This window comes from Sphaerodactylus townsendi, linkage group LG11 (genome assembly GCF_021028975.2).
Source record: "Sphaerodactylus townsendi isolate TG3544 linkage group LG11, MPM_Stown_v2.3, whole genome shotgun sequence".
Taxonomy (NCBI): Eukaryota; Metazoa; Chordata; class Lepidosauria; order Squamata; family Sphaerodactylidae; genus Sphaerodactylus; species Sphaerodactylus townsendi.
The window spans coordinates 59144805-59162490 of record NC_059435.1 but is presented as its reverse complement, the minus strand read 5'-3'; the positions used below and the strand labels follow the sequence as shown (position 1 = coordinate 59162490).

Here is a 17686-nt window from a genome sequence, read left to right as displayed (position 1 = left end):
AACCCTATAGGCAGAGTGAGAAGAGCCCTACTGCTTACAATATATGATCAGACACACTGACAAAAAAAGGGACTTCACTGATGCCTCAAGGGAAACTATTTCAAAAATTCAATAATGTGAGAATCCTGCTTACCTCAGACGCATCCATTCTCTCGGGCTGGCTTTCATTACTATGACCTCTCTGTGACAACAGGGCTTTGTTCTACAAGAATTAATCTTCTGAAACCGCCCTTAAAGCCAGAGGGCCAATTCTGCCCTATTTAAAAGTTACAAGACTCTCTGGACAATTTCAGTGTTACCTACATTCTTAATCAGCTATTATAACATTGAGTAAATGCTGGTTTTAATGTGACGATGTGGTTGAATCCTCCCCACAATCTCTTTGGTCACCTTTCTTTCCCACTCTTATTTCAAGGAATTCGAGGAGGGGGTGGGGGTCACTGACAGCATTATCAGGGCTAATATCAAAAAAGCTCTTGCCCTTGTTGAGGACAGTTGAGCCACCTGTGGATAAAGCACCACCAGCAGACCCTGTGATGATGAATGAAACAGTGGGGGAGGGGGACAGGTAAGAAAAGGTGGTCTTGTAGGTATGAAAGTCCCAGACAGTTTAGGGCTCTAAAGTGGACCAGGTGTCATCCCCAGAACTGCTTCACTTAGCATTTTACATTTCCCCCAGATCATAAAAGCAGCTTAAAACATAAAGGAATATAATAGCATTTCATGTCCTCAAGGCCTAAGACACCAACTGTCTAGAAACTAAACAGGGGATGCCTGTACTTCTACCACAGGCCTCTTCAATTATAGCCGCACACCCCTGAACCAGCATGGCACAGAGTTTGGAGTGCTGAACTAGAATCTAGGAGATGCAGATACATGAAGGACCTCTACTCCCTTACAAACCTATCAGTCCACTATGGTCATCTTCCGAGGCCCTGCTTTGGGTGTCCTCACCCAGAAAGATCAGGTGGGGGGCAACCTGGAGAAGAGTCTTCTTGGACCTGGCACCAAAACTCTGGAGACTCTTCTGCCCCATTTGCAGCTGTCCTATGCCATCAGGTGAAGCTTTTTTTGTTTCATCTGGAATTTCTTCAGGGATCCCTGCCCCTTTTTTCTTTAACGTGTTTGCATTTGTGTTACAATACCTCTTGGGTATTTTAGCTTGGTTTTAAGTGTTTTTGTAATGTGTTTTTTGTTGGTTTCTTAATAGTTTTAAGATGTATTTTTATGTCTCCTGGACTTTTGCTTGGAGCTCCAGATTCAGAATCGTGAACACCGCCACTGATACGCAGGCCAGGTGACAACGAACCAATGAGATGAGCTGTGCTGAACATGTCTCCTTCCACTCTGTAGCTCAAAGTGTTTATGACAAAAGCAAGACGTTCCTGCTGAAGCCCCGGGATAAGCAAATTTCGGAATATAGGAAGAGCCCTACAGGAACAAACGATCCATCAAGTTACCCCCCCACACACACACACACACCGCCATGACTCTATACAGGTATCTGAAGAACTGTGCATGCACATGAAAGCTTGTACCAAGAACAAAATTTTGTTGGTCATAAAAGTGTCACTGAACTCCAGCTTTTTCCAATATACCCATGAATGGTCATAATCTCCCTGAGTTTGTTAATCCTCCTCTAAAGCTAAACTGTCAGTCATGACTACATGTTGTAGCTGAGAGTTCCACAAGACACCTGAACACAAGATCTTTTGTCTGACCTGAACTTACTCTTTATCAGCCACTGGTATCATAATGGAACTGCTGCTTGCTTTGTGCATAGGAGAAACTAAAGGTTTGTTTTACGAAAGCCTCTTGTACATACAGGAAAGGGGGAGGGGTGTTCCCCTTTGCTCTTTGCCCTGAAGCAAAAGAAAGCAAAGTCTTCATTGCTGAACCTCTTGGGTTGGATTCTGATCTCACTTACATGCAAACTAATCTGGACTGAATTTATTGGCTTTGGCAGCTGTAAACACTGGAATAAGTCAGATTGCCAGAGAGTCCCAGATTTGCCACCCAGATAAGTCTACCCGGTGCCCCAGCTACCAGACCCGGCTGGATTCTTTCAAGCTCCCCGCTCAGCCTGTAATCACCCAATATTGAAACCAGATTTACAGGCCCTTTCAAGGAGGGGCACTCTGTGATTACCAAAGCAGACACATTCAGTATTTCAGAAGGAGGTCAACCCCCCTGTGGTGTAAGGGCTTTTTAATAGAATCAGTTAAGCAGGAGTCAAGAAGAGACCTAAAATGCTCAGAAGACTGGAATCAGAAGAGACATAAGAAAACCCACAGTACTTTATTGCTTAAAAAACAAAGAAAATAAATTCAGAAGGGGAAACCGGGAAGGGACACAAAGGAAACTAAAGATGCATTTGATACTAGAGCAGGGATGGGTTTTTTTCCTATTTAGGGGAATTTCTTCCATTTACAGCTATGAGCAAACATTCTCTTTATGCAGTTCAGAATATGATTGCTCAATTGTGTAGCCAGTAATTGCTAGTTTCCAAGCAGGGATATATTTTTGTCCTAAACGAGGCCGAAGGAATACTTTATTTAGGCTTTTTTCCTTCCGCAGCCAAAGGCTGGGCTATATCTGTGACTCCCCATGCTTTAACCTCACAATTTATTTACATATTTGTGCTCTGCCTTTCTCCTTGCAGGACCCAATAGAGTTTACCACTGCAAAACAAAAGGGAACAAGAAAACTAAAGGCAAACTAATAAACAACAGAACAGTAGCACATCTCAGCATGGTTCTGGAGAAGAGCTGGTTTTTGTACCGAACTTTTCTCTACTGTAAGGAGTGTCAAAGCGGCTTACAATCGCCTTCCCCCCCCCACACACACACACACCAGGCACCTTGCAAGGTAGGTGGGCCTGGGTGAGTTCTGAGAAAACTGTGACTAGCCCAAGGTCACCCAGCAGGCTTCATGTGGAGGAGTGGGAAACAAACCTGATTCTCCAGCCCCACTGGTTAAGAGCAAGAATCCATTGCTCTTAACCACTACATCAAGCTGGAGTTAAGTACCAGCCCCACTGAAGGTCTGGCTCAAAGGTTAAGAGCCAAAGATACAAGAACCTTTCACTCATGCCCAAGAGTTATCACTTCAGGTCATGTGCAAACTTTATGGGTACCTGAACAGGAAATGGGGGAAAGTTTCAACTAGTAAAAGTCTTCTTCTAGGAGCAGCAGTGGCGTAGTGGCTAAAAGCATGTGCACTCTGATCTGGAGGAACTGGGTTTGATTCCCCGCTCTGCCACTTGAGTTGTGGAGGCTTATCTGGGGAATTCAGAGTAGCCTGTACACTCCCACACATGCCAGCTGGGTGACCTTGGGCTAGTCACAGCTTCTCAGAGCTCTCTCAGCCCCACCCACCTCACAGGGTGTTTGTTGTGAGGGGGGAAGGGCAAGGAGATTGTCAGCCCCTTTGAGTCTCCTGCAGGAGAGAAAGGGGGGATATAAATCCAAACTCTTCTTCTTCTTCCACTCATTCCCCACCCTGCCATTCACAACAGCCTCAAGTATTGACTTATTAAGTTTTATCCTTTCTTACGATTTTCAATCATTAAAAGCCAACCCAAGATTATGTACTCTCTCCCAACAGCTTAAGCACGTAAACAGTCTCTCAAGGAAGAAGTGTGATTGAAGAACAATAGGTAGATAGGTTCACACTGACGACCTTCACAAAGTTGCAGAGGGTACACCCTCCCAAGTGCACAGTGTACCCATTTGGGAGTAATTACATGCCAAAAGCAGCTTCCTGCATCTCTACAGAATCTTGTATATCGTAAAAACAGTTCAGACTGCATTCTTTCACTGTAAGTCTTCCTTGATGGTTCTTAGCATTGAGTATATATACACTTCCACCCCAGAAACAGGAGTACCATCACATTTTCACAATATTTTCTAAACAGTTGCAAGAAGTTTAGATTCATGTCCCCCCTTTCTCTCCTGCAAGGAGGCTCAAGGGGGCTTACAAGCTCCTTTCCCTTCCCCTCCCCACAACAGACACCTGGTGAGGCCGGTGGGCCTGAGAGAGTCCCGAAGAACTGTGACTAGCCAAAGGTTACCCGGCAGGGATGTAGGAGTGTGGAAACACATCTGGTTCACCAGATAAGCCTCTGCCACTCAGGTGGAGGAGTGGGAAATCAAACCCGGTTCTCCACATTAGAATCCACCTGTTCTTAGCCACTGCACCATGATGGCTCTCAGAGACATGTGCCCCAATGCGTAGAAAATTAAGCATACTTAAGTCCCATTGATTTCAACTGCATGCACCAGATTAATTTCACTCTGACTCAGGACCACCAGGAGGTAGATATCTTTAAGGTATACTGGAATGTGTGAAGCAGACTTTGCAGTTCCCCACGTTTTGCATACACTTCCAGCCCCACCATTAAGTAAACATTTGCCTGCACAGCTAAGCATACTTTTAACAGCTTCCTCAGCCATTTTTGTACTCTGCCCTTCAAGCTCTTCTGGGTTGTTTCCATTTCTACTGCTGTATCCTTAAGGGGAATTAGTGAGCAGGGCTGTACCAATTGCAGCAGCTCCCATGTTTTGTATCATCAGGCAAGAGAGAGGGGAAAACAGTCGAGAGAAAAACAGTGGGGGAAAACAGTGGAGATGAAGGGCCAAATTGCATTCAGTGGCAGCAAGCAGCAGAGAAGCCTCTTGCCTATTCACACTGGACAAAAGGCAGGAGAAACATGTTCACAACCACCTTACGGTGAGCCCAACAGGGGGCTTCCGAGGCAAGTGAGACGGATCAGCGGTTTGCCATTTCTTCCTCCGCAGAGCCCTCCTCGGTGGTCTCATATCCAAGTACTGACCTTGCTTAGCACCCATAGAAAACTAACATTTCAAGAAGAGTTCAGGCTAACGTATTTCTAGTTACAGGGATATTTTTGACTGGTGGTTTACGATCCGGATTCTCTTCCTTGAAGTACATGCACCTTGGATTCATGACATAGAAAGTTTGAGATTAAAATGTTTTGCTCTGCAGTTATACTGGAAAGAAAAATGGAGCAACAAGACTCTGCACTTATTAGAAGAGGAGACTCAAGGTGTAAGAGTCTCAAGGTGGTTTACAAGCTCCTTTCCCTTCCTCTGAGGTAGGTGGGGCTGAGAGGGCTCCGAAGAATTGTGACTAGCCCAAGGTCACCCAGCAGGAATGTAGGTGTGCAGAAACACATCTGGTTCACCACTCAAGTGGAGGAGTGGGGAATCAAACCCGGTTCTCCAGATTAGAATCCACCTTCTCTTAACCACTACACCACGCTGGCTCTCATTACATGTTAACATATTGGTATATTCCATAATTGTTATATTACATGCTAACACGTATGTATCGTGCATATTTTCAGATAAAGACTAACGCTCTTGCTGAACTGCCTCTTGGCAAAATGTTTCAAGAAGCACACCTATTTCTCAAACCTTCTGTAAAGAATAAACTCTTACCATCCACAAGCTCATGCCTTGCACATGAGTAGGCTGTACTTCTAGTTAATGTCAACTTTATATGGCCTGTCTATATTGCAGCCAGGCTGTTCATGGCCCTGGACAAGTTAGTGACTCCCAAAAATACAATAGTAGGCCATCCCTGGTGTCCTCCTTTATGCTGCCTATTTAAGGATTTATTGAAGCAATTTACACCCATTAGCCCTTGACTGAAAAACAAAGCAGGAACAGAGACTGCTTGGGACAGAAGGAAAGTATTTGCCCAGTTGAAGCAGTGAAACGTTAATAGAGAAAAGGAAAGACACCATGGCCCTTTCTGCACACGCAAAATAATGCATTTTCAAACCACTTTCACAACTGTTTGCAAGTGGATTTTGCTATTCCGCACAGCTTTAAAGAGCACTGAAAGCAGTTTGAAAGTGCATTATTCTGCATGTGCGGAATGAGCCCATGTTTTGTGGTGGAAAGTACCATCAAGTTGCATCAGATTGAAAGATCCCTTAGGTCCCTTCTGCACATACAGAATAATGCACTTTCAATCCACTTTCACAATTGTTTGCAAGTGGATTTTGTTATTCTACACAGCTGTAAAGTGCAGTGAAAGTGGATTGAAAGTGCATTATTCTGCATCTGCGGAAAGAGCCTTTGGGTTTTCAAGGTAAGAGACAAACAAGTGGTTTGTCATTGCCTTTCTCTACACAACAACCCTGGACTTGCTTGGTGGTGTCCCATCAGAGTACTAACCGGGGCTAGCACTGTTTAGCTTTGAAGACTGCGCTATCATGTGCTTACACAGGTGAGTAGTTAAGTTCCCATAATGCAGCACACGCTGAAGGCAAGTAAAAGCAAGTCAGCATTTCACACACATACAAGCCCACAAATCTGTTTCAGACAAAATATATTTTTTAAAAAAATCTTTACATCAGAACTTGCATACAGTTTAATAGTATAATTCAATTCCCGTCTCCCTACAGTTCAGACAACCCTGGTTAACAGTGTGTATAACTTCTTGGTTTTGCTTTCATAATTTTAAAAGCAAACAATACATTTTGAGTATATTTACTCTGTGCAAATAAGATTAACTTTTGGAATCCTTCAGAAGACATATCCACGGTTCTCTCTGCAGAGGTCCTTTAGTGTCTGGGTTGTTGTTTTTTTTTTAAAAAGAATGATGACTAGTGAGTGTAGGCTTTTCCCAATATAAAGTGCTCCTGTCCAGCAGAACCCAAAGGCCTTTGAAAAGTTTTCCTAGTAATCTTAAAAACCAAAAATTAAAAATAGATAATATAGAGGGAGATACGAAAGCCGAAGAAGCGATCACACGAATTCCAGCTTTCCGTGCCCGCCATACATCCCCCAGTGGACTAGAGAGAGTATTCTGTCATTGCTGAGGTCCGGCTGTCTCAGTTTATCGCATGTCATGCAGCAGTTCTCGTGGCCCGTTACGGGCACCATGCATTCCAAGTCTAGTTTCGCCACCTGTCCCTTTTTGGAAGGATGCCCGTGGAAGCTGTAGTGCAAACGGGAGAGCATTTGCTGCCTCTGGTCTTGCAGCCGTTTGTTTTCACTCCTGAGCATTCGCAGAGCCAGCATGATGAGGAGCACCAGGATGAGCCCGCCAGCTATGGGGACGGCGATCACGGCTGCCCGGAACCATAGTTCTTTGGAGGAGGTCAGCTCCTGGACCTTTGTGATGAGGTTTCTGCTGTTGTCATGCTGGTATTTGCTCCCTTGTCCTGCAAATACAGAAATTAGTGGAAAGAAAATAGAAGGTCAATATCATGGGCCCGGCTAGAAGCTTTCAGAAACAAGTGGCGAGTCACTCTTAAGCAACTACAAGCCTCAAATGTGTCCTGCATTGGCCTAAAATCAGAACACTCTTTTCCTAATAGTTTATTTGTTTAGAAAAAAACTTATGCTACCTCTTTAGGAACCTGTCTGACATGGCTTACAAAATAATAAAAAAACATAAAAGGTATTAATTACAGTCCAGCATTAAAAACTCAGTCCAGCACAGAAACACAAATAAAACAGACCTCTGACAGCTTTAAGTAACAGTTTCCAGACTATTTTCTTAGTAGTTTATGTTTCCTTAACTAATCAAACCCTTTTAAACTACTTTTTCATTAAAATAATTGCTTCATATAACTTAACCACATGACTGGTAACAAAAGCAATAGATCAAAAGACTAGTTCAGCACTGAGATTAAGCTGTATTGGGCTCAGAGACATAATCATATGTGCATCTATTTTGCTTTGGAGTTTTTCTCAGAAGACTTCCTGAAAACAGGAGGACACATTAACCAGAAGTCAGAAGCCATGCAACACAAATCACAGTGCTGCAGACTTCCACTGCTGCTTTTTAGTATTTGTAAGGGAGCCCCCCCCAAAAAAAATAACAGCTTCATTTTGCAGATCACTAGCATAAGTCAGTTTTGCCATTCAACAAAATATTAGCTTTGATGTGATATATAAGATAGGCCTATCCCATTCATTCAGTTAAATAGAAGTTTGCAGAGCTGGACATTTTTATTTAGAAAAAATTTATGCTGCCTTTCCGGTAACCTGCCCTCAGGCACCAGTGGAACTGCAGCACCCAGTTTCAAGGTAAGCAAATTTCCTGCATACATTAGATATTCACACTCTGTGATGGGAGATTCTTCTTTCGATTCTCCTCTGTAACAATCCCACCTTAGCACAGACAACGTAGTAAACAGTACTGTTTTAAACCGAGGTTTGCATTTTCTTTCATTAAAGATCAAATGTCAATATTTCTTCCCCATCAAGATTAGCTACATCAACTTTTCACTTGCATTTTCACGTAAACTAGCTTTCCCAGGCAAGATGTCACATGTGTTAAAAACTGCAGCCAGGGCATTTGTGTGTGTCACACTAATATAGGTAAAAACTCTATTTAGATAGAAGTCTAGCCATATGCCTCCTTCTCCAATCAGCCCAGTTACATTCAAGAAGAGTTGGTTTTTATACCACTTTTCTCTACCACGAGCAGCTCCTTCCCCTCCCCACAACAGACAACTTGTGAGATAGGTGGGGCTGAGAATTCTCAGAGAACTGAGACTAGCCCAAGATCACCCAGCAGGCTTCAAGTGGAGGAGTATATATATAACAAATCCAGGAGAGATATATAACAAATCCAGGTCACCAGATAAGAATCTGTCACTCTTAACCACAACGCCCTGCCGTCACTAGCAGACATACAAGGCCTTGCTTACTGCAAGCAAACCTGACTACATCAGAAAAAAAGCTCTTCTTACCCAAAGGCTCTCCTCTGGAAGGGGATAAAACGTCATAAAGCCCTCTGTAATTGCACATGTCTTCATGACAACACTCCAACGTGGGTATGGGGGTGCCAGAGTGGTTTTGTGCCTGGTTGGCTTGACAGATGTCGGCCGTGCTCGCAAGAGAGTCCAAGCAGCCGTGTGTAAGTGGAGAATGTGAGTTCTGTGGGTCAAGCAGTCTGGAGAAGCAAGCGTTGAGCTCAGATTTGCACATATAGCCTGTTGCAACACAGTGCGCAGCATCACAGTAGCATCGGATTTCACCTGCAACAAAAAGGAAAGGTCAGGCATGTTAGACACCTGGGTTCCCAGCCCCTTGCTTCCACACAGGTCAACACTAAGACCTTGGATAATGATCTCACCTTTATGTCCAAAGGGCACCCAAAGCATTTCTCCCCTCCTACACTTTCTGCTGAACACACCTCACAGTATGATTGCAGTGAGGACAGAGTGTGTTTGTGACTGGCCCAAGGTTGCCCACCAAGCTATCATGTCAGAGCAAAGATTCTCCCAGATCCTAGTCTAACACTGTGACTAACCACTACATCAGGCTGGCTACAGGTAGAAGAAGAAGAAGAGTTTTGATTTATATCCCCCCTTCCTCTCCTGTAGGAGACTCCTTCTCCAATCAGGGGTTTACAATCTCCTTGCCCTTCCCCCCTCACAACAAACACCCTGTGACGTAGGTGGGGCTGAGAGAGCTCTGAGAAGCTGGGACTAGCCCAAGGTCACCCAGCTGGCGTGTGTGGGAGTGTACAGGCTAATCTGAATTCCCCAGATAAGCCTCCACAGCTCAGGTGGCAGAGCTAGGAATCAAACCTGGTTCCTCCAGATTAGATACACGAGCTCTTAACCTCCTACGCCACTGCTGCTCCTGTACCCATCAGTCATCATGCTATGGCAGCAATGGCACAAATCCTCTGCATCCCTTGGGAGACTTCCAAAACCAGGTACAAGCAGGAATGCAGAGCTGGCAAAGGGCTTCTTGCTATCCATGCTCCAAGTTCCTTAATTATACTAAAAGTATTATATCCCCCAGTGTCCAAAATCCGCTCCAGGGGCCACTTGAAGGAAGTGCAGCATGCAAGTGTAATGTAACCAAAGCAAGATGGTGAGAAGGAGCTGTGGCTCGGTGGAAAAGCCTCCGCCTGGTATGCAGGATGTCCTAGGTTCAATCCCTCGCATCTCAGGTTAAGAAGAGACCGAGCAATAGAAAACCTCTATCCAAAACCTCAAAGAGCCACCTTCCCCAGTCTGAGTAGACAATGATATATTCATGGAATGATTCAGTAAAAGGAAGGTTCCTGTATGTTCATGAGAGGCTCTAAACCAGGCGTCTGCAACCTGCGGCTCTCCAGATGTTCATGAACTATAATTCCCATCAGCCCCTACCAGCATGGCCAATTGGGATTTGTAGTCCATGAACATCTGGAGAGCCGCAGGTTGCAGACCCCTAGTCTAAACAGTATGGACAACTTGTCGGAGGTGGGCGAGGCTTCCTGCCAAAATGACAAGCTATATTAAGGGCAATGTATGGAGAAGCTGCTACTGTTTGCAGCTACCTTTTCCAGAGGGAGAGGAGGCAAATCCCCCAACCAGCCCCTCATGCAGAAAACCGAGGGTCAGTTGCGCAGCATGGATACAGAGTTGCATGGAGAATATAGGTTTCCCTTTGGCAAAGAGCCAAATTTCATGGCAGAGGGGTAGCCAGTGATGACCAATATACTATCCCACCAAACAGCATCACAAATCTTGTGCTTGCAACCAAGGAAACTGAAGAAGCAAAGTTGGTTGATGCTGATTGCATACCAACTCACTTCCCGTCTTTGGACTGCAGTGATTCCCATTTACCGTTTCTGCAAATCTGCTGTTTAACATAACAGATATTTATGGTATTTCCCCGCAAACATACCAATGTCACATTACATTGCCTCCATAAAATACTTCCATTTCAGAAAACTGCATTAAAAAAAAAGGCCGCCAGACTCACTTTAATTTTGCCATGCATAAATATTTAACCAGAACGGCTGAATTGTTTACTACCTTTGGGGTCAGTGCCAATGTTGAAGAGCTTTAGCTAACACCTTATGAGATGATGGACTAAAATCACAGTCATTTAAAAAAAGAAAGCCAGGAATGTGTTCTCTCTAAGCACTTCCTTTTGGGATCCCTTTAGTGTAGCAACCTGACGCCAGCTGTAACTACACACTGATACTGATGGAATTCTCCAGCAGGACGGAGGATACCTCCCTATTTTCTGCCTGGCGTATTCCCATGCAAAAGGTCTTCTAGCCTTCATGATGAAATAGGAACTGTGCACTTTACAACTGGGTGGGGGGGGCCTTCTTGCAAAAATCGCTCTACATGAAAGTTCAAAAAGGGAGGGGAAATGGCTAAGTTGAAATCTCTTTCCCACCCTGCCTCCACTCGACACAATCCATCATGTGGTCAAGAAGGGTAAACGTTTAGACTGAACTGTTTGTATGAAACGCAAATGCACAGGAAACCTCAAAAATTTCTGAAGGAAGTGCTTTAAAAAGTACATCCTTGGAAACATTCATTCTACTGGACCTCAAGCCGGGTTCAGCTTCAATCTGCTGAATATATTCAGAGCCCTGAAAGGAAACTGGACTCTTCTCAGTTTCCAGAAACTATCATTACAGGTTAGTATACTTCTAACATAGTATTAGGGGCCTGTTCCCACTATCTCCCCTCCCCCCAAAATAGAATTTCAGTCAAGATTTTGTCACTTACTATTTGAAGAACAAGCTCTCAACAACATACCCCCATGGCAAATTAACACAGGGGTGTCCAACTCTGGAGCTTCAGATGTTCATGGACTACAATTCCCAACAGCCCCTGCTGGCATGGCCAATTGGGAATTGTAGTCCATGATGGGAATTGTAGTCCATGAACATCTGAAGCACCAGAGTTGGACACCCTGAATTAACACTTCTTATACCACTGCATTAAGGTACCTACAGATGTTTCATGGCACTTTAGTATCTAGGCTATATAAGGTCATACTAGATGATCTTTCAACCTCTTCTTAGGATGTGGACTGCAAAAGCAGAAAACAGCCCTAAGGAGGAAGGGACTACCTTTCTAGAATGGTTTTAAATTCACATCTCAGTATGATGCTGTTGGGTTTCTGCACCATAACACTTCTGCTTCTCTTTGAATAAACTGCTTAATCAAAACCAAATGATTTGATGCCCTGTACTTTGTGACAGGCAAAAGAGTCATGTAGCCAGATCTGAAACCCATGAAGAATTCATGAACTTCAAAAGCTTAGTAAGCACCGAAGGAACTAGTTAGCTTGACAGAAAGCATTCCATTTACTCTCCTCCTGATGTATTTTACCAAGTAATAAAAACTTGCCATTTTGTTTATATCCAACTGCTTATTAAGTTTGCAAGCTTTCCCATCCCTCAAGATTTTCCACCCACATGAATATTCAGAGTAATTTTAATTCAGAGTAGTTTTTGTTTAAAAGTAATACTGACAGATTAGTACAACCTATTCCGTGTCTCATTCTGGACGCCTCCAAGACTTGTGATCCAGAAAATCCAAACTGTTCATTTCTAAGGAACCTCCCCCCCTTCTCTCAAAAGTGTCTTTCCCTGACCTACATTATAGAGGGATCCCCTTCACAGCAAATGCTGAACCAATAAGTTGATCCCAACATCTGAACACCTTATGCTCACGCAATAAAAGGTATGGAAAAGTTATAAAATAACATCAACAACAAAAAATACACTGAAAGAAGATACACAAACCAGCATTTCTTCCTTCTTTTTTTCTGGGCCTTACAGAGAAAGGAGCAGAGGAAATAGAAATACTGAAACTGTTTTTGTTTTAATGGTTTATGGGCCTCTGTTTAAAATTCTATCTTTTCCTGACCCAAGACAGTCTTATAAACAAAACATGACAGGCTAGTCATCGGGTTATTACAACTCCATTTTAATTAGAGCCACATTTTCCCCCCTCCAGAGGAACAGAATGGTGTTCTTGTACTACGCTTTTTAAGTACAAGTTTTATTTCTATCAATTCATAAAGTTTCTTCCTGAGTTATGCAAAAGGCCAAAGAGGGTATTTGGTATTTTCAAACAGCGAACAATGCCCTTTCTGTTCGCCTCCTCTTTCTTGTTACTGTATGTAGCTATTTCAAAAAAGAGTCTGCTTTTAGTCAAGGTGGCTACAGGAGAGACTGCAGGCTTCTCTTAAAGCTTTTGAAGTCGATAGCAGCCAGAAGTCTGTGATCCCCTAATTATATCATTATCAGGCACATAGTTTCGGTATCTGCAACTGCACATTATTCTCTGTCACTAGCTTTTCTGCTCGGCTTTGATGGGGCCAGAAGACTCCCCTCTGCTTGCTTCACGGGCTGTTATTTGGGGTTAATTACACCCTTCTTTCCAAAATAAATAAATACTGTAGCACATCAGCACTGTGCTAGCTTATCCTTTAACCTCCTCTCCACAAAATGTGGCAGTTAAGGAGAGAGACATTGACCCCCCCACACACTTTTTCCCCCCCAAAGTTGCTTGCATTTTTCAATGACAAAAAAATTAGCCAAACCAGGCCACGGAGTGCAGTTCTAAACAGAGTTATGCAGTGCAACTGTGCTCAGGACTGAACTGTTTATGAAAATTGTAGCTAACTTCTCTGCCCCACTAAAAGTTTCTGAAATTTTTGCAAAAGCCTGTGAAAATATTTATGCCCAGTATTAGTCTGGTGTGGTGCTCATGGCATCGCGCAAGGGTCTGCAACCTGTGGCTCTCCAGATGTTCATGGACCACAATTCCCATCAGCCCCTGCCACCATGGCCAATGGGCAGGGGCTAATGAGAATTGTAGTCCATGAACATCTGGAGAGCCACAGGTTGCAGACCCCTGCGCTAGGATCTGGGAGGTCAAACCTTTAGCTGCAAAGCTCACTGGGATATCCTGGAGCTGGGCAGTGTCTCTCTCAACATACCAACCTCACAGGGTTGTTGCAAGGATAAAACAGAGGTGGGAACAAAAGGAAGGCAGGTGGAATAAAAATGTAAACAGAAACAAACCTTACTGTTTGTTTACCCACCTCACAAGGTTGCTGCAAAAAAGCCCAGAAATCTCTGGTTTGTACCAGGTCTTATTGCATACACATGCAATCGGGCTGGGCCTCTCTCAACCACCCTGCAAAGGTGGGTCATTTTCCTCTCAACACAGTGAGCAGGACTGCAGCCTCAAACTCAGTCACCATCAAGCTATAACAACAACAGCCCGACATTTCTGCAGCACTGGGAACGCGCTGCTGAAGTATGATTACTTTGCCCCTGTGGCTTCGGCAGCCCAGTAAGGAAGGAAGGCAATGAGGTGCCTTGGGTGGCATCCAGCCTCTTCCCAGTTCAGCCTCAGTCATGCCTTGCTGGGGCTGCTTTCTGGGGAGGGGAGGGGGGGGCGGCGGCTGGAAGCCTTCAGGAGTTCATTGCAGAGAGCCTAACCCAAACATTTTGACAACCGCTCGCCCCCTCGGGTCCGCCTTCCTCCCCCCTCCCGCAGCCGGGCCAGGGGGCGGGGAGCGAAGCGCGGGGCAGGAAACCCAAAGCAGCGCCGCTTCCAAGCACAGGCGAGCTTGTTCTGGCCTGCGAGGCTCAGCCGGGAGGAAACCTGACCCGCTCACAAAGCCTTGGCAGGCCGCTTCAAAGGCAGCGCACCGAGCCTCGCCAGCCAGCCGGCCGGCCGGGGGAGGCGCAGCAGGGAGAGGAAAATCCCCGGGGAAGAGGCGGGAACAGCCCCGGGGAACTCGCCCCTCGGAGGGTCTGTGCAGAGGAGCGCACGCGCCATCGTGCGCCCAAATTGCGGGGGGAAAGGACCGCCAAGGGGGCTCTCTAGGACCACCCCAACTTTGGTTGCCTCTTGAAAGGCCGAGAGAGGCCTCACGGCACACGCGGGGCTGCGCCCGGGAAAGACGGCCTCTCACCCGGGTTCTCTCCCCCCCCCCTCCCGCCTGCTTCTCCTCGGAGGTTACACGGCAGTCCTCCCACGTGTCTCCTCGGGAAGAAGCTCAGGCTCTGCACGGGTGTTTTGGCAGTGGGGGCCTTTGAGAGTCCGCCTCTTCCCCTTCCACGAATGCCTCCAAAAGTAATAATTTCCCCGTTTCATTTCGAACAACCCCGATCCGGCAAGGGGAGAGGGGCGGCTCGGAAGGAAACCTGGGCCAAACTCATGAGCTGCAAACCGCCCCCTTGTTGTCTTCTACACTTTGCACCTTCTCCTCCTCTTCGATGCGCGCTGTCAGCCACAGGCCCCGAACCTAAACCTCTTCGTCCCTTCAGTATTGCCATACCTTCCGAAGAGCCCCCCCTTCAAGCGTCCCGTCCTTTCCACGCGACTGTTTTTATGTGCGCCCAGGAGGCCCGCCCCCTATCCACACCAAAGGACCAGCGGGGAACATTTCTCCTCAAAATTGCCCACTTCCTAGTTAAGTTTTCCACTGGTTTGACCAAAATCTCGGGGGGGGGGGGCGGCATATACACACTCATCTTATCACGCTATCCTGCAAAAGCAAACAGGGCGCTTTTCGCCTTTCCTACTCCCGGTCTTTATTGGGAGGGGGTGGGAATTTGGAAAAGTATCCGATGCCGCTCCAATAGAGGACGCAGCCCGTTCGCAACGATTTCATACACTGGATGCCGGTCAGAGAAGTGAGCTGCGCTTAAGGCGCACGGAAGTCGGCGGGACCAACCACCCAACTGGCAGCAGCCGGACGGATCTACCCAGTTCAACGGGGCTTGCACTCTTCGAAGGCGCACAGCAGTCCAGCGCCGTGGCGGGCAGCCCTCCTTTGCCAGCCTACCGGTAGTCCAGCTGGACTTCTGACTAAAGCTGTCCAGGTCGGACCAGGCAGCGACGGCCTGCGAGTGCCCTCACTTTGGACGGCACCGAAACACACGCCTCCTTTCCTCTCGGACTACCGCCTGTCAAAACAACGGCCCTCTACCGCCGCTGCCTGGCCCGGAACCCTCCGCGCAGCCACCCGCGCGTCTCCTGCCCTGCTCCGCCCGCGCTTCCCTCCCGATCCTAATCTCTCGTCGTCTCCGTGCCCGGGCGCAGAGGAGCGGCGCCGGCGCCGCCACCTTCCCCCGCGCAGTCCTCCGACGCCACCCCAGCCCGGCGCTCACCTTTGGTCAGCAGGATGGCCATGGCGCACAGCTCCAGTTGCAGCCAGATGAAGAGAAAGCTGGAGTGACGATCCATTGACCTCCGCCCGCCTGGCCTCGCCGCCGAGGTCCCTCCAGGGTTCGCTTCACCTGGCCGCGCTGCAAAGACGCGCCGCCGTCGGACCGCGCATGGGCTCCCGCGAGCACCGCGGCGGGACTTAGCTGCGAGCCGATGGCCTTGCAAGGAAGCCGCTCACACGGCAGGCGAGCCCTGCTGCTGCTGCCACATCCGGGGGTCCGGGGAGCCTTTGCAGCCGGAGCGCAGCGCTACATGCGGGGACGACGGCTACTGGGAGGCGTCGGAAACAGCGCGCATGTCAAGCCGCAGCTACCCAGCTCCGCTCTCGCTGCTGCCCTCCCAGCTCTGGCTCTGTAAATACGGCCCCCGCCCCAGAGCCCGGCCCGCCCCTCGCCCCGCCCTCAACCCCCAGGCTTGCTTCCATAGGCGGTGCCCTCCTGTCACTCACAATAGCAGGCGTCGGCAGCGGGCGAGGGCGGGGTGGACGCGTCACGCCGCCCCGACTTTCTCCCGGGCTTGAGCCGTGTAATTAGCAGCGCGAACATGAGAAATGCAACTCGCTGGCTAAATTAGCTGCTTGGGGATCTGGGAGGGGCGCGACCGGAATCTTCCCCCCACCCGTCCACAAAGGCTCTTTTTGTTGGAGGGGGAAATGCAAGCCCCGCACCGACTTCCCATTGAAGAGCAGAAAGGTCAAAAGCACGGGGAGGTGATGGGACAGGGAAAAGACCCTTCTCAGATCGCGGATAACCCAAAAGATTTATAATGGTAAGTACTAGTTGTGAAAGCTCATTCCAGACGACGATGTGGACTTGGAAGTTAGAATAATGAGTATGCAAAAGAAAAAAAATGCATTGGAGAGGGAGAAGAGAACTCCCAAGAAGACCGCTGCAGATTTCTTTCCCGCAGGTGAGACTGAAGCATCCCGCCCCCCACCCGCGGTGATCAATAAAGCCTAGTCAGACTGACGGTTTGACCAGAAGGAGTCTGGCTGGTCGGGATATAGATGCGCTGGGAGTAGCCGGCAGAAGACGGTTAGTGAAAATTAGCAAATGCAAAAGCACCCAGGCAGGCGCCAGCGAGACGACACAGACAGAGACTGACACTCAATTATCCCCCAAACAAACCCAGGCGAACACGCAGGCCCGGCCTGATCGATATCAGCCCCAAAGCGATCTCCTTACTGCCTTGCTAATTCATTTATTAGGGCACTTTGTCGAGAAGGACCCAGACAGACTTCTTTCTTTCTTTTCCCAAAATTCATTAAACTTGACTATTTTTTTAAAAAGTGCATGCAACTGCATTTATTGGAAAGTTTAGTTCAGCAATAGCTGACTTATGAATACAAGGCTATTAAAACGCAAGTTTTTATGTTTTGGTGTCATGGTGCCAATTCTAAAAGTGTATGGTAAGTTTTAGGGTGTGTGACTTTTTCAGGCACGCTCTGTATGGCTTTCTCATTGCATTCAGTAGGGCTTATTCCTGCCAAGTATACATAGGATCACAGACTTATACTGCAGTCACAGCCATGCATGCAAAACAGCCCCATTACATTCAGAGGGATATACTTCTGAATAAACACAGTCGGGCTTGGAACTGTCTGATTCAAAGAGCCAGCAAGAAGTCTGGCGCTGTCTGAAAAACTTAACACATTCAGACTACTATCTTAAGCACACTTTCCTTGGAGTAAGCCCAATG

At 46.9% G+C, this 17686-nt stretch overlaps 1 protein-coding gene across 1 annotated transcript; it reads right to left on the bottom strand.

Moving 5' to 3' along the window:
• Nucleotides 1–6343: 6343 nt before the first annotated feature.
• Nucleotides 6344–16325, bottom strand: BAMBI (BMP and activin membrane bound inhibitor). The gene is made up of 3 exons (XM_048510416.1): nt 15931–16325; nt 8738–9025; nt 6344–7198 (listed from the first exon to the last, which is right to left on the bottom strand). The coding sequence occupies exons 1-3, from the start codon at nt 16004–16006 to the stop codon at nt 6780–6782; spliced, it is 783 nt and encodes a 260-aa protein (XP_048366373.1). The 5' UTR covers nt 16007–16325; the 3' UTR covers nt 6344–6779.
• Nucleotides 16326–17686: the final 1361 nt, after the last annotated feature.